The following is a 25,144-nucleotide window of genomic DNA, read 5'->3' as shown; positions in this document are numbered from 1 at the left end:
ATAGCTAATTCACTTTGTTTAATTAGTCAAAAGTACTAGAGCAAGCTCTCTCTCCCCAAACATACTATCTGATTGCACAACATCCACCCGTTCTTTCTGAAGAAAAGACAGACCTGGGACCACATCGGTCTAATATTTCACAGGGCAAGTCTTTGAATCTTATCTGCTATAGGGAAGGATCTTTGACTCTTTCTCTCACAGACAAACCCAACACGTACATCTTTGTGATACCTTCACAGGGATTCCAGACACCATTTAGGGATCACAGCTCCAGAGGTTCACATCATCCACAGTGGACGGCATGGGGGGACTTCTGCTGACACTTGGTTGAAAGTTTCTGCAAACAGAAGAGAAGACAAGCTGGGTTCTTTGCTAGTTGATTCAGCTGAATCAAAACGTTGAGGTACAGTGATGACTATTTTTCGGTAGGTTTGGCTGTTTTTGGGGCTCCTGCTTTGAGACATCTTACAGTGAGATATAAATTAGTAAATGATTAGAGTCAAATGATAATTTTAAAAATGATGTATTGCTTTATCTTGCAGTCTATAGAACTTATATGTGAAGAACTACCATGCGGTTTTATAGTATATTAGATAAAGCGTATAGTGTGAAGGCACCTATATTATTGCGTAATATACGCTACTACAATATTCTACAATCTATACTATACTAAACTATATCCTACTATACTATACAATACTGGTATAGGCCCATTCTAATATACCATACTGTATAGTATGGTATAATATAGCATACCCTACTATAGGGTTACTTACTATAGTAAGGGTTGCTCTACTGTACACAATACAATATATTCATTGTAATGTAGTCCCCATAGTATCAAATATAGCCTATTATACTATGGCATAGTGAGTACTTTATTATAGGCTACTACTACAGTATATACTGTAATATCTGCTATTAGCTACTAAACCATACTGTTATTGTAATGGGATATAGAGCCCATGCATGGAATAGCAACTGTAATTATCTACATAGGCCTATGAATCATAAGCCATAGATAATCGTGTTACAATTAAACATCAACGTTCAGAAGTTAATATCAGTCAGCCGGTCCCTCATTGCCCTGCTCCACTTTGTTACCATGGAGAGCTCCAATACCCTAAAGACAATAATAAGTGCGTGCACAGCATGCGGCAGAAAATAATAAATAGATTTATGCGCAATTGTCACATTTAATACATTTACGGAGCGCGCTAGTGAATTCATTATTACACCATATGCTAATGCAGCTGGGTACGCGTATTTATGAGTCTTTGTGTTGTGTGTTTGTGTGTGAGTGAGAGTGAGAGCCTCTCTCTCTCTCTCTCTCTCTCTCTCTCTCTCTCTCTCTCTCTCTCTCTCTCTCTCTCTCTCTCTCTCCCACTCTCTCTCTCTCTCGCTCTCTCTCTCTCTCTCTGCATCTCTCCGCGTGCGCACAGGGCTTTGGAGTGTAACCAACAACTGCTGTCCCGGAGTCAGTGCTGTAGACTAATGTGTTAGTATGTGATAGGGAATGTACTCCAGGAGATCCGTGTTTTGTTCTCTCCAGAGCTTGCTCCACATAGGCTGCAGCTGGTCCCGGTGCTCTGGATGGGAGGTTGCTCTGAACTTGCGCTAAGGCCAATTTATCGTTCCACCGGAAAGCGAAGCGCGATCGAAGAACAAGGAGGGATCAGAGGCAAAACTACTTAGACAGTAAACACGGGATAATGTCGATGTTCAACATATGCTTAGTGAAAGGAAAATGACGTATGAACGACCGAGAGACACGGGTAGCCTATCGTGAACCGGAGATCAATGGAAGCGAGGATAACATATGGATACAGCCGATGTCTACAGGAGCGGGCTGTTGATGGCAGGTCGGACATGCACGTTGTGCCGATTGAAACAGGTTGGTTTCACCTCGATCAAACTTCACCCGAAATCAGACGTGGGACGATCAGCGCGCATGTAGGGGCTGAAGATGAACTGAAGAGCACTGTCTCTTATAGCGACGCGCCCGGAGATGACAGCAGGTTTATTATGGGCAACTGCGCTCTATCATTCACTGGACTCTTACTGGATATAAAGGGTTATCCTAATCGCTGCATCTGAGTGAAGGTCATCGTCAGATAATCCTGTAGATTTGAATGTGTTTTTTACGTGTCAAAATTGTACTAAAATTGAACTGTAAATAACTGAAAAAGCTTTCTTTTACTCGGTAGACCCTTACTGGGTATCTTGATGTGTCTGTGTTTGCCATTTTTGAATTAGTGTATTGAAATTAGGGAGGCATGTAGTCTTTTCTACTCTATTTTTTAACATGAACACTATGTTTGTATTTGAAAAAGTTACTTAAACATCTATAGGTAGCCTATGATATACTCTCTTGGAACATAATAGTAGGTCACTATAAGCTCACTGCTGATCATGGACACACTGATATGTATATCTTTTATTGGGGTACCTCATGCACTGTTTCTAAGCATCTGTTTTTCTGTATTAGTGTGAGACCACAGATGGATGCCCTGTGTAATGGAGCCAAGAAACCTGAGGGCGGCGACCCCATTGTAGACCCCCTGCCGCCTCCTGCCAAGCTGGCTCGACTGGAACAAAACGGAGCGGGACCCTCCGCCCAGGAGAGGAGCTGTCAGGGTAGTCCTGTGGCCAAAACCCCCTGCCTGGTCCAGAAACCCAACACAGTGAGGCCACAGAGCAAGAGCTGGCACAGCAAAGGTACATGGGCTGAAACACGATATTACAAACAGTTTTTTTAGTGCAGTGGTTATGACTCCAATGTGCCATCCCATATCTCTAAGAACTGTCTGCACGTCACCTCAGGGAGCCTGCTGCCGGTGTTCTGTGTGGTGGAGCACAAGGAAAGCTCTCAAGAGGGAGAGAGGAGAGAAGAGCATGCTGAGTTTGTGTTGGTCAAGAGGGATCTGCTGTTTAACCAGCTGATAGAGATGGCCCTGCTGACACTGGGCTACTCACACAGCTCTGCTGCACAGGCTAAAGGTACATAGCACACACTTGCAAGGACAGGCAAGGGCACACGTCCATTGTCTGAATGTTGAACATTTGTGTGTCTGTGCTCAGGTCTGATACAGGTGGGCAGGTGGAACCCGGTGCCTCTTTCCTGCGTAACAGATGCTCCTGATGCCACCGTTGCTGATATGCTGCAGGATGTTCATCATATTATCACCCTCAAAATACAGCTGCACAGGTGGGTAGGGAGTTGACATCATGTATTAATGTCTGTCAACAGTCATAGTCAGGTTCCATTCCCTGTCCTGCTGGGTCTACAGACTCGTGTTGATCTGTCGCTGGGAATGTGGACTCAAGACTGGTTGACTTCTAACTCAAATCAAGAAAATAACCAAAGGGCATGGGCCAAATCAGACCAACCAAGGAACGATACAACTCATATATATATATATTTTTTTTTTCTTATCTTAATGCCAGTAGTTTAATTTCTTGAGTGATTTTAGTTGTCTGTGTGATGCATATTGATTAACATTTAAATGTTGTAAGACATTCAAAATTATTTCCTAGTGTAACATTGCTTAATAACCAATGTCCCTTTTTCTGACTGTGCCCCTTTAGTTGTGCCACATAATTGGTCTTGGGTCGGATCCACCATGAGATTTAGGACATCACAAGATACAAAAGAAAATATAGACCTTTTTCACGTGAGGAAAAAATAAACACTCAGGTGTTAGTAATAGCATTAACGATGGAAGCAGCTAAATATGGAATCCTGTTTTATTCAATATTAAATAAATGAATAAATACATAAATAAATGAATGAATAAATACATAAATAAATGTATAAATACATGACTAAATAAATATATATGCCTTTGAAATGCATCATGAAATAAATTAGTGAGGCAATACATACATAAATATTTAAGTAAATGTATATATTTATATAAAATGAATCGATTAGTTAAATAAAGGTATGAAAAGGGGGCGTGTTATCTCTCACATTCAGAACAGATTCGTGGACCAACAGCTTGCAGATGGGCTCTGGTTGTGTCAACCTGCCGTGGGTACAGAGCACCACCCAGGTTAGCGGTATTTGGTGGTCTAGTTACCCCAGAATAAGGGACTGTGCGCTGGGCACAGAGCACCACCAGCTGTCGGTTAATTACTTATGTATTTATCGCCTCATTTATTTATTTCATGATGTATTTCAAAGGCCTATTTATTTATTTATTCATGTATTTTTGTATATATTTATTCATTTATTTAATATTGACTAAAACGGCATTCCATAGCCAAATGGAATTCAGACATCATTTATTTTATTATTTACACCCGAGTGCTTTTCCTGCAGAGGACAGGTCAACATGTCCTGTCGACATGTCCTCTGTAGAAACGGCCAATTGGCTCAGAGAAAAGAAGGACCTGGCATCATTTCCCTGCGACGTTCACACGTGTTCATTTGTTAAATGTATTAATTTATTGAGTGCTTAATTTTTCCCGCAGCACGTACTTTCCTTCACACCCTTGAGTGAAGTGTTTATTTTAGACTAGACACCCAGTGCATGCTGGGAGGTGCTTGATATAAGCAAGTAAACCAGTTTTTGGGGGATGTTCTTCTCAAAGGGCCCTCCACTGATTTGATATGACATATGAAGTTCAGTTTTACTCGTTACAAGGAGTACTACTCAAGCTGAGAAAAAAAGTTGACTTGCTTCTATTGCACTGAAGGGAGCTTTCTTGAGTCTGAGTTACCAGCAGTAATGATGTATTCTGGGTCTAATTAAAGATACCATAAAATTACATTATGGGACTTATAGGAACAAGCATAGGTAAGTGTTTAAACTATAGTGGGTACTAAAAGTCAGGTTGTCAATTGTGAGTTCCCAACTTTCTGGAAGTGCATACTAAATCACTAAATAACCCCTTCAAACTGTAATATATGAAAATGATGCAACTCAAGTGTTTTTAATTTGCTCTTTGTCTAGCTGTCCCAAATTAGAAGACTTGCCACCTGAGCAGTGGAGTCACTGCACAGTGAGAAACGCTTTGAAGGAGCTCCTCAAGGACATGAACCAGAGCTCACTGGCCAAGGAGTGTCCCCTGTCCCAGGTACAAGCACACACAGAGCATGACATGCACACAAGAAGAAAGAAGAGAATTTGGAATAAAATTGAAGTTCAAAGTGTGCATGTTTGTAATATATTTGCCCTTCCATCCCCTGAAAATGTGTGTGTGTGTGTTTTACTTTGACGTATGAGGCAGGGTAAGTGTGTGGTCCAATAGTTGGACAGGAAGTCCAGATCCAAAGGCAGATAAGGTGGGGGGTCAGAGCGCAAGAGAGAAACAGATAAAGAGAGATGACTATCTCTTAAAAAGCCTTCCTGTCTGTGCTTCTGCCTATCTTGGTTATTTCTACTGTCAACCTGTCTGCCTATCGTTCTGTCTGTCAGCCTCACCATGCGTCTTACTCTCATTTACTCTATCTGTCGATTACTCTCTCTCTTTGGTATTTAGTTTTCTTGACACACTTGACTGATTCAGCAATCATCCAAATCTGGTTTGAAGATCTTTATCATTTAATCAAGCAAATACAGAACTGCAGAAATATTTTTTACTTTAATAATGCAGTATTTGGTAAGGCCATTTTATGACTATTCATAATTATCAACTTAGTCTATCTGTTATTTTGCCTGATGGTGCATAGGACATCTACAGTTTGATAAAGAGAAATTGCTCTCTATCTCTCTATCCTTCAAATTCCTTCCTCCTTATCTGGTACTAACCAATCATCCCTCCCCCATCTCTCTCTCTCTCTCTCTCTCTCTCTTTCTCTCCTATCACTCCCTTTACCCCCTCTCTTGTTTGCGAGAAGCAGATTAAAATAAATATGAGAAGATGAAAGGTGTAATCAGATGTAAAGATTGCACAGGATGGTCTTCAGGGAAAAATGTGGTTGTGTGTATGTGTGTGTTTGTGTGTGTGTGTGTATGTGTCCGCATGTGTTTCTGCATGTGTGAGTGAGAGTTAGACACACAGACAAACAGACAGACAGACAGACAGACAGACAGACAGACAGACAGACAGACAGAAAGGCATAGTCTCAGATGACCTCTAGTGTTTTCTTTGATTACACACACACACTCACACACACACACACACACACACACACACACACACACACACACACACACACACACACAATGTACAGACACAAACAGAGCTCACACATTGACACACTCATCTGTCTTTATTATCCTATTTACCTGGGGGTCTTTTTAATAACACAGATCCGAGTTCATTAATATCACATGTGTGAACAGCTGGGACACCCAGGCCGCCCATAGCACTAGCTTGGAAAATTTAATGAATTTCTATTGTTTTTCCCCCTCTGTTTCAGAGTATGATATCATCTATTGTAAATAGAACTTACTATGCAAATGTCTCAGCTGCCAAGTGTCATGAGTTTGGGCGATGGTACAAGCACTTCAAGAAGACCAAATGCTTCAAGGGTGAGGGGCTTTTCAATCAAGTCTGCAAACATTAAGTGTGCCTGATGAGTCTTACAGCATGTCCCAAATCCATACTAAGAGGAATTTATACAGTGCGTGCATAGTCAGACATCAAGATGTTTCCAGAGGTGTGTCACTGCCACCCACAATTTATTTAATAATTTCCAGCTGTGAACAGCCTCCCCGTTTAATTTGTGCCTTGCATTGTGGGAGAAAAGTCTCCTTAGGCAGCACACTCCAAGATAGAGACTATTTTGTATGCATGCTTTTGTTTTGAGGTTAGTTAATTTGTCACTTTTCTTGTACGTATTTGGGACCAACTGTTTGTATTTGGTGTGTTATTAATTAAACATTGCCTTTGCTTTCTTTTTCCTGCTCCAGAGATTGACAGCTTCCCTGACCAGTCCACGCATATCACCCTCACTCAGCAGCCAGTCACAAGTAGCCCGTCTGATCAGAGCTCCACCCTTTTTTTCTCTCATGGAGAAGTAGCCAACATATGTGGCCGTTCCCCCCTCAGCCTGCGCCCTCCCGGGTTGGTTACCCAGCCTCTCAGCTCCCAAATGGTCAACCAGCAGCTGGTGATGGCCCAGTTTCTCAACCAGCAGTATGCTGTTAGTCGCATGCTAGCTGGCAAGGGTATCTCACAGTCCCCGCAGCAGTATCTTAACCACCCGCCTGTAGGCAGGGCTCCTCCTGCCATGGTCTTCTCCAAAGTCCCTGATTCCCAAGCCCAGCAGCCAGCACAGTGTGGCCCAGGGGGAGGCCATGTAGCAGGGCTGCAAACCCAGACATTGGCGGGGTCTTCTGTGGGGCCGACAGATGTGCCAAGTGACATCTACCACTGTGTGAGGGAGGAACTGAAGAGGGCAGGCATTTCCCAAGCCATCTTTGCCCGGGTGGCCTTTAACAGGACCCAGGTATGGAAGGGGGATACAGTGACTGTGTCAGTGACTGTGATCTGAATGAGAGGTGTTGAAATTGAGGTTGCAACTGTTTGCTGCTGATTATCTTTTGGAAGTGTTGTTGCGGTTGTAGGTACGTGTGGTTTGTGAACATGTTGGTTGGCACATTGGCATGGCCGTTGCCGCAATGTCCCCCTCCCCACATATGTGTGTGTGTGTGTGTGTGTGTGTTTGTGTGTGTGTGTGTGTTTGTGTGTATGTGTTTGTGCCAGCCCTCTGCAGCAAAAAGCTGGTGCCAGCACTGAAGCAGCTGCTGGGCCAACTAATCACAACTCCTTGGAGAGAAGCTGTCTCCCTCTCTACCTCTTCCCCTGTCTTACTGTCCCTCCATCTTGCCACCTTTCACTCTGGCAGCCCCTCCATTTGTTTAATCTCTACCTCTTATTGTCAGTCTATGTTCTTTTTATAATCTTTCTTTTTTTTTCCTTCCATTGGTCTCCCTTATTTCATATCCATTCATATCTCCCTCTGCCATCGCCTCAAACACTAAAATGCCACATTATCTGTGTGTATCGTCTTACATTTACCACCACACCCACAGAAATGAGGCTCAGAGGACAGGCTAAGCCCATTGTTACTATTATTATGATTACCGTCATTATCATTTTCATCACAATAAGCAGAGCTAGTTATTATCCACCCCCATGTTTTGTGCATTTCCAAGTCCAAGGTGCTTTGGTACCAGCCATACAAGTTGGGCATGACGCCAAGATGCCATATAGAGGAGAGTGGAGCATTTATCATTTCATGTAAAGCCGGCATCTATTTTGAAGTAGCGGTTTGCTATGTGGATCCAAAGAGGATCCATGATTTGAATAAGAAGTCTGTATCCTCCCTTTCCATTTCACTACCAGCGTGAAATCTGATTTCTTTTTAGGAAGGAAGCCCTAAAATCTGCATTTGCTGTTTTAAGGCTTTTCTGCATACACAGATGCACCCAGAATAATGCTAGCTCTACAGGCGAGTAGCTTGCTTAGCGTTGACTGGGGAACTTGCTCTATATCATCTATAGCTGTGAAACACTAAACCGCGGGAACTTGATAAGGTGCCTCTTTGATGAGATCCAGAGTTTGATATGAGAAGCTTTTGCAAAATTCCTTAAGGCTTATGAGACACTTTATATTTGCCTTTTTAATGTAAAATGATGGGGAAGTCCATATTTCCCGGAAAGTCGAAATGTCCCTTTTAATACTTTTTATTTGAATGCAAAGCAACGGAATAAACTATAACCTGAAAGGCCTTTTTGTTGATAACTTTGGCAATCACCAGCAATCATTTTCTTTGAATACTACTTGAATTTGACATTGTGTGCATGTATCCCTGTGTATTGTTTTCTTATACTTATGTGTGTGTGTGTGTGTGTGTGTGTGTGTGTGTGTGTGTGTGTGTGTGTGTGTGTGTGTGTGTGTGTGTGTGTGTATGAACTTGTGCCTTTACCAGGGCCTGCTGTCAGAGATTCTGCGGAAAGAGGAGGACCCTAAACACGCCTCCCAGAGTCTGCTGGTTAACCTGCGGGCCATGTACGGCTTCCTGCAGCTGCCAGAAGCTGAGAGGGAACGCATCTACCTGGAGGAGAAAGACAGAAGCCTGACTGGCTTCACCCCAAGCTGCAATAACACGCCACCAAGATCCACACAGGTCAGCCAGTAGAGAGATGAAGTTAGATTAAAATTCAGTGTCTCAAAGCTTCTGTGAAATGTGTTTCTCCAGAAGAAAGAGAACTGAAATACTGAAGTGGAAGTTCTGTTTGTTAGCTGAACATACATAAGCAAAACTAAAATGTAATAGATTTGAAATATGCTGTCCTATAAAAGAGAACGCAGATCCATCTAGGTTAACAATTGAGCAACTTGTTACAACAACTAACAATAGATTGCTGAGACATTTGATATTGAGGCGAGGAGGAGGGAATCTGATATAATTGGTCAAAATCAATGGCAAGTAATGGCAGAATATGAATTTTTCAAATGCCTGTAAAACTAATGACATTCCCATCTGCCTCAACTCTACTTTGTGTTTAGGGCTAATTAGCAAATGTTTATACAATATATTAACACGGTAAACTCCAATATAGCTCTAACACATCTACATGTGAGGATTGTTGTAGTGAGCATGTTAGCATGCTGGTGCTAACATTTAGCTCAAAGCAACACTCTGCCTAAGTACAGCCTCACAGTGCAGTGCACGGCTGTAGACTCTGTCTTGATGTTTTTAAACAAAACAGCATTTTTATTTGAGCAAATCAATTGATTGGAAAGCATTGTACAGATATGAAACGGCTAACTGATGCTTGAAAACAATTATTACAGGGATTTTCCTCTGTTATCCTTATTTTTCCAAAACTGGAACAGTAAAGGAAAGTTTATATGAGCTATGTAAAAACAGGAGAATGACCCTATTAGCTTGCCTTCTAGCTGTGATTTTAATGAGTCCTCCCTCATTACTTCTTTCATTAATATCTGCTGGGTTTTTGGACATTTTAGGCCTTTAATTGATAGGACAGCCTGACAAAGTGCCGCAGGTCGGATGGAACCTGTGGCTCCCCTGCTGTATTTTTACCCTCATTTTCTGGTATTTCCAAATTGGTATGGAAAGCTTCCTGTGCACTAAACTCCCTCTGTTGGCCTGGAGAGGGTGCACACTGCCACATGCTTCCGCTAATTTACAGTTGCCAGCTGCTTTACCTGTTTGGGAGGAGCTTCACTTTGTGCGATGGTTTATGCTGTCCCCCCCAGATCACACTACCTTTTGTGACACCTGGCTGTATAAAGGACAGGATCCCTCCACCATTTTCAAATACTTAGAGTCTTTAAGACGAAGCGCCTAGCCAAGACGGAATTATGTTTGCTCATAATCATACATGATTATGTATGGATTAATTTCACTTTGCTGTATAGTCCCCTTACTTAGATGCTTACTGTGGCTGGCTTGTCTTTCTTGTCTTCTTTTATGTGTTTTTTTAGGCAAGACTGTCCCCAGTTACAGGGGACAGGGGCTTGAGGACAGACAGTTGTGTTCTCAATGTCAGCGCTTCTATCTACGAGGACATTCAGCACGAGATGAAGAGAGCCAAGGTGTCTCAGGCTCTGTTTGCAAAGGTGGCCGCCTCCAAGAGTCAGGTACTTACTTTGAGTGGATCTGAAAAAGATGTCCCATCCTTTCACATATTGCAACCAATTGTCTCTATTGCTTGATTGTTCAAATGTAGCTTCCATGATGAATCCATCTCCTCAGATAAAGCAGGGATAGCCAGTGTGTGTGGAGGAAACCCAGACAATCAACCCAGCAGCTGTACTCAGCAGAGGACTATCATCCTGCATCAGGCTGCTATTGTGTCCTAAATTATCGCTTTAATTGTCACCCTACAAAAACACGTGCACACACTATACACCACTCATTTGTGCACAAAGACATACTGTACGAGCACATGCATGCACATGCAATCCCACAAACACACAGAGGCACACAAATGCACTAATATATATACACACAGGCTTGATTCAAGTAGTTATTGTTCTCATTTTTATGGCAGCCCCATAAGCTTGTTATTGCCTTTTGTTCTGAGGATAATTTCCCTTCATGGAATGGAGGGATTTCAGCTGTCTCATTTTCTCTTCCTCTTGTGTAGGCCTCCAATTTTCACTTTTCTTTGTTGTTTATTCTTCCTCCCATCTCTACTCATTATGAAGATGTTTGGAGGTCATTCATCGGTCATACCAGTACAGACAGGTGGTCCAAAACCCCCGAGGTTCTTTTTCTATCTGTTATCACTGGTCACCCTTTTTACTTTTTTTCTCTCTGTTCTCTTTACCTCTCTCTCTTTCTCCCACTCTTTCTCCCGCTCCCTCTCTCTGTATTACCAGGCTGTTTGGCAGGCAAAACCATGCTGGATCTCTCTGTTCTATCTGTACTGTGCATCTGGATGGCATTGTGTGCTAGACTTGGGCTAAAGCCAGGTGTGTGTGTGTGTGTGTGTGAGAGTGTGTGTGTGTGTGTGTGTGTGTTTGTGTGTGTGTGTGTGTGTGTGTGTGTGTGTGTGTGTGTGTGTGTGTGTGCGCACGCTTGCGTGCTGATGTGTTTGTGCAAATCTGTGTGCGTCTAAAGGCCTGCTTGCAAATGTAATCACGATCCAGTTCATGAATCTGAAACCAGCTTGGCTTTACGTTCCTCAATCTGCCACTCACAAGTTTTTTCCCTCATGATGCAGAAATAAATTCTAGCTAATAAGAAAATCTCTCCATCATCTTTTGGCTTTGCTTTACGATATGAACCCATTTAAATAAATGTGAAAAGCAAATGATTGTGACGTTATAGTTTATAGACCAAGGGAAGGCTGTTTGTTTCTGATTTCAGACCTCAATGTTGCTGTTATTACCACTTATATCTTTTTAAATCATAACTTGTCACAGAATGAATAGGAGAGTGGGTGTGTGGTGGTGGTATCAAAACTTATACAAGTTTGCGTGATTTTGCCAAGGCAATGTTTATGTATCAATGTTGCGTATCAATGCTGTATAAGCTTTAGATTCCCACTATAGAATAGATCAAAGTATTAGATTTTAATAAAAATGTTGCATTAACATGCTTGATGAGTTATAAACTGGCTTTGTTTAAATGATCGTCCCCTAATATTTCCTTTTTTTCCTACTTACTGCCAAAGAAACTTATAAATGCACTTTGATTATGCATGTGGTGCTTAAAGGTATGTTGAAAGGTGATGTTAGCTCAGCTTAAGAAGTAAACAACTTTGCAATAAAGTAGCAGCTCTTTTTGAAGGCAGGTAGTCTGCAATCACAATCATCCTCATATCTGCTTCCACCTACATGATCATTTCATAAACCACTTATTACATGTTTGTATACTTCTTACCAATGCTAATAGGGGACTTACATTAAAGTGTTACCGTTCCTCCTGTAGGGCTGGCTGTGTGAGCTGCTGCGTTGGAAGGAGGATCCCAACCCAGAGAACCGAACACTGTGGGAGAATCTGTGCATGATCTGCCGGTTCCTCAGCCTGTCCCAGACTGAACGAGACGCAATCTATGAACAGGAGAGCAGCAACACAATGGCACAGCAGCACTGCACTGACAGGCTTACCCTGCTCAGCAATGACAATACACTGGTGAGACTGCAAACACAAGATAAACAGCATAATTACCAACAGACAGTAGATACAGCTTGTCAGCTATAGAAACAGCAGTTTGGAATAAATTGGAGAAAACTAACGTTTTTTTCGAGGGGAGCCTGTCCTTATCAAAATCACTTAAAATCATTCAAATATATTTTTCTCTAGGCTAAAGTCACTTAATGGTGCCCTGCCACACAAAACTTTTTTTTTTTCTTTAAATAAGTTAGGTCCATGTTTGTTTTTGTTATGTCAGCTCAAGCCAATGAAAAGAAAGAGAAATCAGGCCAATTACAAAAGCTGGTCAGTCTCACGTCATGTTGCCTGAGCTCATTACTATTCATGAGCTCGCCCTGTTGCGCTGGATAAAGGATGCCCATAGCCAGGCTCTCATTGGCTAGCTGTTGTAGCCAATCAGGGTCAAGCTCATTGAATATTAATGAGAACTGGCACAAATGGAGCTGAGTCTTCCTGCATGCGTTTTTAGTTTTAACTTCAGATATTACCACAAATAACACAGTATTATACACAATGGAAATTAGTTGGTATGGATAATCCAAAAGACCAAATGTGGCTTTTTACTCTACTTACTTTTTTAAAATTAATTTCAAATTTTCTAACTAATTTCTCTTTTTCTCTTGTCAGTACCAACGCAACTCTCCACTGCCACTGCAACACCATCTTCAACCTCACCAACCTCTGCACCCAGAGACAGGACCTCACCTGTCTCCACGGCAACCATGTGCCGCATCACCAGCTGAGTCTGAGGCTGGGAGCATCTCGGGGCACATAAGAGTATGTTTACAGGACAGGGGCAGTAGTAATGGGGAGAGAGAGGAGAGTAAGGACTGGGTTGAGGGGGGACAGGGAGAGAGGAGCAGTTTGGGAGGGGACTGGGTTGGTAATGCTAAGGTGAGGGACAAAGATACAGAAAGAAAGGAGCAGGTGAGAGATGGACATGTGGGAGAGAAAGGGATTAATAAGAACATTGGAGACAGCAATGAGGAGAAGGAGAAGCTCACTGTTAAGTGGCCCGGCATGAAGGATGAGGACCGAAGCGGGGCGGGGTTTTGTTCAAAGGCAGATAATCAGATCCAAGGTGTAGATGAGGTCCAATGCGAGGGGTTAAGAGTGTCCCACGAAGCACTGGGAATCCTACAGAGCTTCATTCAGGACGTCGGCCTCGACCCGGACGAGGAGGCCATCCACACCCTGTCAGCTCAGCTAGGACTGCCCAAACACACCATCCGGGGATTCTTCAATAGCCAGGACCACGATCGGCATCAACACGACAGCCGGTGCCCAAAACAGAGTCAAGACAGCCAGCCTGGCTGCACAGACCCAGACCTCTGCCAGATAGACATAACTGCAGAGGAACAGGAGGAAGAAGAGGGTGGAAGGACTAAGACTGAGGTGGAGGAGGTGAAGCAGACAGGGAGAAATGAAACAAGCAAGATTATTGTTTTGAACGAATTTGATGTTGGCACTCAAACCGTTACAGCTATGAAGGAGGAGCAGGAGAGCTACATCTAACCCAAACCCATCCAGTGACATACTTGTTTCGACGCAGTGTTTCATAAGTGTGTGTCTTTGAATGCTGTGGAAAGACTAATAGCTGATTTATTGTATATGTTTATATCACAGCTTAGAAGGATGCTGGTGGTCATATATAGACAGTACACCTGCATTAGAAAGCTTAGAAAGCTGTTCTGATTTAAACATCTCTACAGCACCACTTGAGACAGACAATAACTGACTATACGTGCAGATGAACACACACACATTGTTTATATATATATAGTATACATACTGCATGTGTGTATATATGTGTATATATACAGTACATGTACTGTATATATGTGTGTATTTATATGTATATATGTACAGTGTATGTATATGTATATACGTACTGTATGTACGTATGTATATGTATATACATTATTTTATATATATATATATATATATATATATATATATATATATATATATATATATATATATATATATAATGTGTCTGGATGGATGGGACCCAATACAAAGAGCCTCAGATTACATGTCACTGTTACATAAAGAGAAATTGTAGTTGGTTGACTGATCTAAAGTTTAAGAAATGTAAATGCCAGAAATGCCTTGTAGAATGTGGCACTGCCAATCCTTTTTTATAATCTATATCTCTGTTGTTCTTTTTAAAAAGTGCTTTCTGTTTTGGATCAAATTTTGTGAGTAATTTGTAAAACTGTTCCATCCAGGAATCTCAGTGTTATATCTTACATTTTGCTTGTTCAAGTCTGTTGTCACATTATATGTAATACCAAGTTTCCTGACTCAGTTTTAAAATAAATTCTAGTTGAATTTGTAAATGATTTATAGCGTTGGGAAATAACCCTTTCATAAATGACAGGGCACAGTGTGCTTTTTTTTTTTACTGCAGTGTGTAATAAATCAATAGATGAAATAATGAATTAGGTACCAAACTGATCAATACATGGACATGTAAAATCTCTACTGCAAATTACTCCATGTTTGTTCATATTCATATATCACAGTGAATCATCAAGTTTTGTTGAGATCAAATTTACTCCTGAACACATCATAATTTACATACAGTGTTTCTATTGATGCATGAATCTATACATCTCTCTCCCCAAAATAGCTAGGTTATTTTGGGGAGTGTTATGTTTACACATCCTGTGGTCGTTGTAGTGTACTGATTTACATACTGTAGCAGAGACATGGAGCATGCTGGAGAGCACAACGTTTAATCTTACTTCATGAAAGAAAGATTGTGGACTGGAAATATAAGACTGAAGACGTGCAGTGTGTACATAAAATGTTGAAATTAAATGATAGCACTTTCATTTGTACACAAAACTGAACAAATAAATAAACTAAAAAACTTCTAAATCGTATTTGTAATTGTACTGTATGTAAATTACTTACAGTTGATAAACAATCTGAGTGCGATTAACAAAAAGGTATGTACTTTGAGAGTCCAGAAACACGGACAATAACTTTTTATTTAAAATTATTCCATTTCATTGTGTATAGAAAAGTGTAAACCTTCCTCACGCATACAAACAGTGGTACATGATGTTTCTCTCCGGGAAATTTAGGTTTGTGATAGAATCCGCAGGAACCAGCTGAAGCTGAGATAGGGAGGGCATCATGTTGTTTTTGTTTTCTGACTTATAAAAGACTATTTAAATATCATCAAATATCAAACAATCAGCAGATGGCGTTTGGACTTTGACAATCACTTGGGATGTGTTAGCGATAAATAGAATTGGATTTGGGGACAGTCTATATGAGATTAATCATGCAAGACAGACTCTTTGAAGTAAGTAAATAAGAGATGAAGCTCATTTATCAGACTGCTATTTCAAAACAAGTAGATGGGTGCTATAGCCTATTAAAGCTTAAATCTGTGTTTTTTTATGTCCACCGTCTGTACTGGAGTTATAGACTTAGTACTGATGTTTTCTTCCTATATAACTAGGCTATGTCTTTGTTTATGAATTGGTGTCATTGTTTCCAGCCGTCAGACAACATTCTTCTGTGTGTATCACTGGGGCTCTCTGTACCAGTGGATCTGTGTCTCTGTCTGTACAACCACATGCCCCTCGGTGGTGTTGTTTATCTTATGTCTCTTTTTATTCCTCTTTTACTTTATCCGTCTCAACTACTTATTCTCATGTTCCTATCTCCCTCTCTGCCCCTGACTCTCATCTGTGTCTCCTCCGGACTCTTCACGGAGCTGCTCCCTCGCCATGCTCAGACAACATTCAAGCCCCATTTGGTCAAAATAGCTTCACAAAGTAATTCAATAAAGCCATGATCTTTTTTTGTCATCTGTTTCCATGACGATACCTAAGTCAGAGCCAACAAGAGGCCGTGAAAGCGTTATCATCAGCAATATTAGCTATAATAATGATGATAATGGCGCTTTCGAAATGCCATGCCTGTGATGACGATGATGGTAATGGCAATGATGGTCATAATGACAGCTTTGTTTAAACCACCATCACCATCCCCACCTGCACCACACACACACACACACACACACACACACACACACCAAGGCTACGTTGTTGCCCAATGGTTAGCACTGTGGCTTTAAGGCAAGAAGGTTTTGGCTTGAAATCCAGGTTATTCTGGAACTTTCTGTGTGGAGTTTCCATGTTCTCCCCATGTTTGCGTGGGTTTTCTCTGGGTGCTCTGTTTTCACCCATAATGAAAATACACGTTCTAGGTTCTCCAGTCAGCGCCCTTGATCAAGGCACTGACTCAGATCTGGTCCTGTAAAGGGCTGCCCACTGGATGGGTTAAATGCAGAGAATTATTTTTTGCTACATGTGTGTGAGAATAAATTACCTTTACCTTTACACCACTATCAATGCACACATTTGACAAACTAATGCTATTTAATGTCACCTACATATTTTCACATTCCTTTTCTTGTACCACAACTGTCCTGATGCTTGGGTTTAGTTTGTTTTTGTATCCTTTTGTCTGTGGGTGTGGGAAGCACTTTGAGATAAAGATGTTTGACAAAAGCACTCTAAACCTGACTTGTTTGACCACAGAAATTTCCTTTATTCTTTTTCTTTACCCATATTGTTTTCATTCTACAATGAAATATGTTGCCGATTTGCATTGCAAATAAGTTCCCCAAAAGCCAAAGTTTTTAAAAATAGGCAACACTTCATATCCTGTATATTTCAGATCTCTGCCCTGAAAGTTCATGTTGCCATACTGCAGCTTTACTGGCTTTACATTATGTTTGTTCTTTGGGTTTATCAGGTGAACTCATCCAATGTATTATTTGACCACTGACCTTATGGAAAACAAAACAAATTTATTCACAGACAAAATAACATATACCTGCAACCTTTTTTGTGATGAAATTGTATTATTGACTGATAAACATTGTTATAAGCAGGTGTCATGCTAAAGTAGTACAGCTATATAGCCATACAGAGAGTCTCCACAACCTGGCAACCAAACGTTCTTATTCATTTAGCAATAGTAATATACATATATAAATACATATACTTTTTTCATTTATTACTGCCTTGAACCCAAAACTATTTTGTTGTTGTTGTGATGTTGTCTACAGGTGAATTAAAGCCAAAAAGTAAAGCCTGAAGAGCAAAAGCTTCCTGGTCACATGATCAGTCAGCTGTTCTTCAGCACATCCGCCTGACTAGCGCTACTGTTTACAAATCAGCAGACAGCCCGAGAGACACATCAGAATGAGGAGTCCTGCATGATCTGAAAAGGTATCTGGAACACACTGGCATCCGGCAGCAGGTTATGGATTACTATGTGACATTACTTACACATATTAGCCTGTGTGTGTGTGGGAGGGAGAAGGTGTTACGAGTTTGTCCCGTGGCCACAGGCCCGTGCATCGGGTCAGTTGCAACTTGCTAACAGCCAGGCTAACGTCACATTATATTACCTGCTCCCTGTCATAAGTAGTCAAATATGAAGTCAAAATTGATAGCTAGGGCATGTCTTTGTGCGTTTATTTCATTAGCATACACGTAATTTAGCACTGTTAGCCCACACAGGAGGCTAGCTTAACCTAGCTGTTGCTTGGCGTTTTGCCTAGATGCCTGCATCGATAATCCTTCTGGTTGTCACCATACGCGGTGAGTGTAGCACGGACACTGGGTGCGTTTTACGTCAAATTATAGGTAGTGTTTAGTGCTGGCTATGAATGAATGCGTCTAAACTGTAAACACGGTTCCTCTTTTTTTTTCTAGTGTCGTGTCGTGTTGCCTTTAACCTATTTCCTCGGGCTGGCCCACCCTGCCTGACGGATTTAGTGATGGGTTCAGGGCAGTACAGGAGAATGGTAACAGCTAGCATTGCCTACCTTCCTGCACGGTTCAATGCGGTTTCACACAGCTCTTCACACTTCCAATAACTAGTTTAGTACAAACATGTGTGCAGGGAAAGTATACAGTAGTCACAAATTCTCAAGGCTATTTTGGACTAGAGGTAAAAACCTCCTGACTAGAGACACAAATCAAGGCTGTGTTGTTGACCACTGTCCCATAACTGTAACTAACCTACATGTTGCGCTGGGACACAATAGCTGACCTTTACTATACATCTCTGTGTTGATAACTATCATGATAAGAAATATGGTAGGTTATAGGTCAAGTCAGTGGTTGGGAAATTTGTAATACTCGCTAGACTTGAGTCCGTTCCTGCAAATTACTGAGTGTTAACGGCTTGTGGATTTCTTCCTTGTTCTCCTTGCTTTGATTCGCAACCTTTTTGGCTTGTGACTTGTTAGAAGGAAACAATGTGTATTGTGTACTTCTAATTACTTGGCACCTGTTGCATAAGTCATTGAGTTTTCTTTTAGAGTCCTGACGAGGTGAAATCATCCGGCAGTTCACAAGAAAAAAAAAACCAGCTGCCATTAAAGTCTGAAAACAATCCTTCTCTTGACCCCTTAGATTTGTCTTGTGATTCCTTGTGTAGGTCTAGAATTTCAGGTTTAGAAACGCTGCTCTGTTTTTTGCATACAGGAAGACATCTGTCAGATTTAATTTCTTTTTATGTGTTTGGTAATTGAATCACTCAAGATCCAGCAAGTTCACAGTATTTTTGCAAAGGTTACGGTCCCGAGCATGTTTCCAGCAGCCGCTTGTGGAGCATGTGACTGGGAAGGCTGCTGGGCTCTTGCTGTGTGCTGAAGTAGAGACATGTGAGTTTGTTTAGCTGCGGTGTTTTACTTTGACTCAACTGCAATCTACCTCTCCCAGTGACGGCTCCTCTCATCGCGTTAACAGACTCCTTTTTGAATATTCATCCTCTAAACAGCACCTGATTCTCTTTCTGAGTCTATTTTACATTAGACGGCTGCTTTGACAACGGCTCATGGCAATGGAGACTTGTGGACTGGTTCAACTGTGTGTATTAAGTATTGGCTAATGTTATCAGTCAATATTTAATAGTTATTCTCATTTAAGTATTTCCCAAAGCTGAAAACAAGGCTGCGGCCTGTTTATTTCACTTGTGATCCAGTCAGATGTCTCTAAATGGATATTATGCAGGCACCTCAGCAACACATTACTGGACTTTAATCTGGGTTTAGTTTCAGAATAGGCCTTTGTGCCTTTTTAGACCTATGAGCTGGGAGCAGGCTGATGCTCTTCTTTGTGGCAGCTCAACTTGAACGTGGGATATCTCGCATGTGGTTATCCAGATCTCAAGGGAATTTATTTAACCTGGCTGTCGTACTGAGGTGAACCACCTTGCTGTTCAGCGGATCTGTGTCATGGCCCTAAAGAATGTGATGCTATTTAAGTGGGAAATACAATCGAATGTGTGCTCGCTTTAAAATGTAATGGGTTTTAAAAAGGGAAGTGAAATGTTTTTTAACACACATTGAGGGTTATTGGAGGAAGGGGTTTGGAGCGAGGCTATCTGACTTGACTTTGGTATGCTTCCAGTGTGCTTTACACAATCTAAAACACCGGCGTTGCTCCTTTGAAATCATGCATGAGGCAATACATTTAAAAAAGAAAGTGGACGAGAAATCTAAATGGATGTGAAAAGATAACAACTACAGTTCAGATGTAGCTTCACGGGCTGATGTTGTAAATCCCAGGAACACATCTTCTACCTCCAGAACAGATGGACGCAGTGGTATTTGTCTGCTGATTTATTTATGCATTTCATTATGTATTGATTTGATTATTTCATAAAACATTCGTTTTTTTTTTTTTAAATTATTGAGGTGTCTCCAGGTGCTGTGGATTAAATTATGCAGAAGCTTATTTGCCTTGATTATTATGTAGTAAAGTTAGGATGTCGTTTCAGTTTGAAGATGTAATAAAGGCAGCAGAAGGCTAAGACAAGACTCTCTCCAGGCACTGTGCTAACACGGCGAGGCCTTAAATCTTTCACCCGCATTGTCTTTCATTCACTTCACAAAGGCTTACACACACACACAACACATGCCTCCTCAAAGCGCAAGGAGCAGCGAGAGATCAGAGGAGGCCTATTTGGAATGTTTAGGATGACTTTTTTATTTTTGGAAAGAAGGGGCAAACAATGTGTTTGCAGGCCTGTTGGGAAACTGTTCATCAAAATGTCTTTTGATACTTTGTGCAATTCAAATATTAGTCAGATGGTAGTGATATGAATTTGATATTTTGTGCGAGATGACTACTGTTATGTTTGTAGTTGTTGCTCAGGAGGGTTTGATCAATCTTTAATGCCAATCTTTTTAAGTGAAACTAAAGAAAACCGACATTATTGGAGATACTTCACAGCATTCCTCTGCCTTTCCTATAGTTGTGGATTAGTTATGATTATTTAATGGGATAAAATCCTTTTCTATGAGGGAAGGGAGAAAAACCACTCTGACTTAAGGAGAGGTGTTTGAGGAGAACAGATGTTTGCTGAAAAAACAGGCACATACATTATGCATATAAAATTATTTCTATTTTGATGGCGTGTGTAGCTGATTTGTCCCATTCACATGGTTAATAGGTTTAAGAGAAGCCTTTGTTGTGTTATTTCCACAATTAATAAAGCAAATGGAAACATAATGCTCTGTGGAAGCGTGCTGTTCTGTAGGCCTGTGTATTAGGCTAACCATATTCATAAACATGGAATAATCCCAAGCCGGATAAAAAATGGAGTAAGAATCATTTAACCTAGATAGTGATGTCTCACAGAGAAAGCTAAACTTTTCCCATAGCTGTGATTTTTGGCAGAGAGACGTTGGCTCAGGGTTTACCTGCTTCAAACCATCACAATATTGTAAAATCTTTTGTCTCCTTTCCAACAGTACAATTTGAGCTAAAATCATAAATTGACACATTTAGCTCTCACAATGCACTGATCTAATGCAAATTGTATTACTTATTAACGCCAAGTAATCTGACAATTTTATTTGATGACTAATCAACGAATAGTTTTGTCGATCTAACTATCATACTTCAGTGAAAAATTCCGATTTAAGATTTCCCCGAGCCTAAGGTAGTGTCTTCTTTTCACGTGTCTTAATATGTCTAACCAACAATCCAAAAGTCAAAGATACTTAGACAGTAAAGAATCATTTGAGAAGCTGGAACCAAAGACATTGTGCAGTTTTGCTTGATTAATGACTTAAACAATTAATGGATCGTCAGAATTGTTGCAGATATTTTAATTTTCTGATTTAACAACTGATTTTTAGACTCATTTTTCCATCACCGGTATCTATACACTTAACTTTTTAGTACTAGAACATGAGTGTATAGGCTGCTGCTAGCAAACTTCTGAAATGATTCATTCATTCAATGATTCAAGATTCATAATGATGGTTATTTGATATATTCAATTTGTTCGGCACTAATGCATAATGATTATTTTCGTTATTGATGATTGACAGTCTGTTGATTACTTTCTTGATAAACTCATGAATTATTTTTTCTATTAACTATCAGAAAATGATGAAAAGTGCTTTGAATCCATGGTGATATCTTGAAATGTCTTGTTTTATCAGCCAAACAATCCAAAATTCCAAAAATATTTAGTTTACTGTTATGTAAGAAAAGCAGCATTTCCTGACATTTCAGATGCTGTAACCTGCATATAATACTGTCTATGGCTTATGTGAAGACGAATGGGTTGATATCAAAATATATAATGGATGCATTAATTTGCATACTTAATTACCTCGTAGCACTATGGAATAAGTTTTATTCAATATTAAATACATTAAAAAATACATGAATGAATAAATAAATAAATATGCCTTTGAAATGCATCATGAAATAAATAAATGATGCAATGATTAAGACATTTACATATTCATGTAACAAGTAATCGATTAAATACAGTCTATTAAAATATACACCCTTTCATGGTACTTTTTTCACTAGTACACGTTTATTTCAAGAAACTTTTATTTAATCAAAATGTATTTATTTACGTGGACTTTTTTTTTTCTAATGCCACATTTATTGATTTCCGTCTCTACATATCCAGATCATAAATGCAAATTAGGGGGCGTGGATAGCTCTCACATTCAGAACAGAGATGTGGGGCGACGTGAGAGTGCACCACGACCGGTAGCTCGCGGTGCTCTGAACCCAGCGCGCAGTCCCTTATTCTAGGGTACCTGACCCCCATTTACCGGTGACCTGATGGAGCACCACACCAGCACCTCGTTGTGCTCTGTACCCAGCGCACAGTCACCTATTCTGGGGTAACTAGATCACCAAATACCACTGACCTGGGCGGTGCACTGTACCCACTGTTGGAAATTAAACAGTTCAACTGTATTTATTGTTAGTACCTGGGGGACTTCAGTGGTTGTGGTACATCGATTTTGCATGCAACCCTTCATGAAGAGGTCAGGCTCAGAATAATACTTCTTGACACAGCCAGAGCCAATCTTAGACATTCTCTGACACAACATTAGCCGAGGTGTTGTCAAGTGAGTTAGCAGGCAAACAACTGCTCTGATTCACATTAAACGGAACCTCAGAATTTACCCCAGTTATACCCGAGAATATAGGTGACTGTGGGCCGGGTACAGGGCACCACAAACTATTGGTCGTGTTGCTCCGTCTGGTCAGCGCTAGTTGGTGGTTCAGTAACCCCAGAATAGGTGACTGTGCGCTGGGTACAGAGCCCCGCAAGCTGCCCGTCCACGGCTCTGTTTTGAATGTGAGAGATAGCCACGCCCCCTGATTTGCATATAAGAACTGGAAATAGAGAGAGAAATCAATGAATGTGGCATTAGGAAATTAAAGTCCACGGAAATAAATAAATGGGGATTTATGAAATGAAAGTAACATGAAATATTAAAAAGTTAAACCTTTTAAATATAGTTATTTAACTAATTAATTCATTTTTTATATGAATATTTACATTCATTAAATTATGTATTTATTGCCTCATTCTTTTAATTCATGATGTATTTCACAGGCATATTTATTTATAGTATTTATTCATGTATATATTTATTCATTTATTTATGTATTAATTTATTTAATATTGAGTAAAACAGCATTCCATATAGTTTTTCTTTTTTTGCTTCCTGTTTTATTTGTCTGTTCTTTTAGCGATAACACCAACGTTGTTTTTAGCCCATTAAGAGCAAATGTTCTTTATTTCTCTGTGCACTGAAGGTCTTAGTTTCCTCATTGTTTTTTCTCCTTCTTGCAGAGTCATCCTTTTCTCCTGAGTCTTGGCTGAGGCGAATCACGAGGCTGTGACAGTAAGTCCAGAGATTAAACAGTTCAACTGCATTTAATGTCAGTAGCTGGGGGACTTCAGTGGTTGCAGTACATCGATTTTGCATGCAAGCCTTCATGAAGAGGTCAGGCTCAGAATAATACTCCTGCTCAAGAAGATTGAAGCAGAGCAGACGCCTGTCAGCACAAGCCTTTATCAAAGGTCAGTTTCTCTATCAGTAGATGGGAGTCCGTTTAAAGGGAAGCTGCTGTGCTTTATCATTTGGCGTTTTTGGATTGATTTCTGAGTTTCAAAGTCATGCATAGTAACAACTCAAAGTTTGGCCTGTAGTTTGGTTAGCCTCTACTAGATCTGCCAGCTGTACTGTTGCACTAACCTGCACTTTATGTCCAGTTTCTTTCACTTTTGACTGTCTCCAGGTCCGGCTGGGTTGCGGTCATGCAGCACCCCAATTTTGAGACCAGCCATCCGCTCCAGACAGATGAGCAGCAGGAGACGGGCTTCGACCCGCTCAATAATTTCAACAAGAACCAAAACAGTATGTAAACTCTCACACTAGACTATGACTTAAACTCTCAAAAACAACCTGTGGCGAAGACATTTGAGTGACTAGACTCAAAATGTACTGTTGGCTTCATTTGTTCCTTCATGCCTGGCTCTAATATTTTGTTAAATTGCTTCGTAAACGAATTTATTAGTATATAAACCTACTCATACATTCAGAGGAGTGACCAGTAGAGGAGACATAGAGTAGAAGAGAGAGTCACAATAACTTTTACGTAGAAGGGGATGATTTAAAAAAAAAAAAGAAGTGGTGCTCATGGTGAAGTGTGAGTCACAGTCGTGGCAGGCGAAGCCCCTGGGCTGTGGGTGTTTTTTTTTTTTTTTGTTTACGTGTGAGAGAGAGAATATGTTGGGGGCTGGCATGTTGTGTAACTGATGAATATTCATGCTGAATGTCCCTGTGGAATGATCTACTCCTGTAACTAATGTTGATAGACAGCTCTCTGACTTGAATGCATGTTCACCTGCGGGCCAAATTAGACTTATTACCGCCAATAAAGACAACGAGGAGTATGGTGCTCTACTCTTTGATGTCACTTTCCAGGTTGGTTGCACAAAATTTAGGTGCACCCACATTTTTCCTTGCGTTGCTGTTAACGCCACAATTTCAATTTCACCTTTTTATATACATTCATATACAGTGGGTACGGAAAGTATTCAGACCCCTTTAAATTTTTCACTCTTTGTTTCATTGCAGCCATTATCCAAAAATCTAAAAAGTTCATTTTATTTCTTAGTAATGTACACTCAGCACCCCATCTTGGACAGAAAAAAACAGAAATGTAGAAATTT

General features: G+C 40.6%; 2 protein-coding genes across 9 annotated transcripts in view; both read left to right on the top strand.

Annotated features, from left to right (window-relative positions):
- The first annotated feature begins 1,431 nt into the window (after positions 1–1,431).
- On the top strand, positions 1,432–15,435 carry satb1a (SATB homeobox 1a). 2 transcript variants are annotated; one of them, XM_034892599.1, is made up of 11 exons: positions 1,432–1,894; positions 2,489–2,718; positions 2,824–3,000; positions 3,082–3,208; positions 4,959–5,082; positions 6,371–6,482; positions 6,864–7,402; positions 8,888–9,085; positions 10,411–10,566; positions 12,365–12,568; positions 13,217–15,435. In XM_034892599.1, exons 2-11 carry the CDS (start codon positions 2,502–2,504, stop codon positions 14,102–14,104), a joined length of 2,742 nt encoding a protein of 913 aa, XP_034748490.1. In that variant the 5' UTR covers positions 1,432–1,894; positions 2,489–2,501; the 3' UTR covers positions 14,105–15,435. The 2 variants fall into 2 exon arrangements, with proteins under 2 accessions (XP_034748490.1, XP_034748491.1); XM_034892600.1 differs by lacking the exon at positions 1,432–1,894 and adding an exon at positions 1,905–2,103.
- Positions 15,436–17,735: 2,300 nt separating this feature from the next.
- Positions 17,736–25,144, top strand: part of tbc1d5 (TBC1 domain family, member 5) — a 21,711-nt gene continuing 14,302 nt past the window's right edge. For 2 of the 7 annotated variants that reach the window (XM_034891526.1, XM_034891520.1), the window contains exons 1-3: positions 17,736–17,850; positions 23,759–23,810; positions 24,208–24,326. In XM_034891526.1, coding sequence (XP_034747417.1) covers positions 24,227–24,326 — 100 coding nt within the window. In that variant the 5' untranslated portion in view covers positions 17,736–17,850; positions 23,759–23,810; positions 24,208–24,226. Of the gene's footprint in view, positions 17,851–22,925; positions 22,941–23,755; positions 23,990–24,187; positions 24,327–25,144 lie in introns of those variants that run through there. The other 5 variants (XM_034891524.1, XM_034891523.1, XM_034891522.1 and 2 more) reach the window with 5 other exon arrangements.

This window comes from Etheostoma cragini, chromosome 14, assembly GCF_013103735.1.
Source record: "Etheostoma cragini isolate CJK2018 chromosome 14, CSU_Ecrag_1.0, whole genome shotgun sequence".
NCBI classification, from domain to species: domain Eukaryota; kingdom Metazoa; phylum Chordata; class Actinopteri; order Perciformes; family Percidae; genus Etheostoma; species Etheostoma cragini.
Note: the sequence above shows the minus strand (reverse complement) of the source record. Positions and strands in the feature narration are given on the sequence as shown.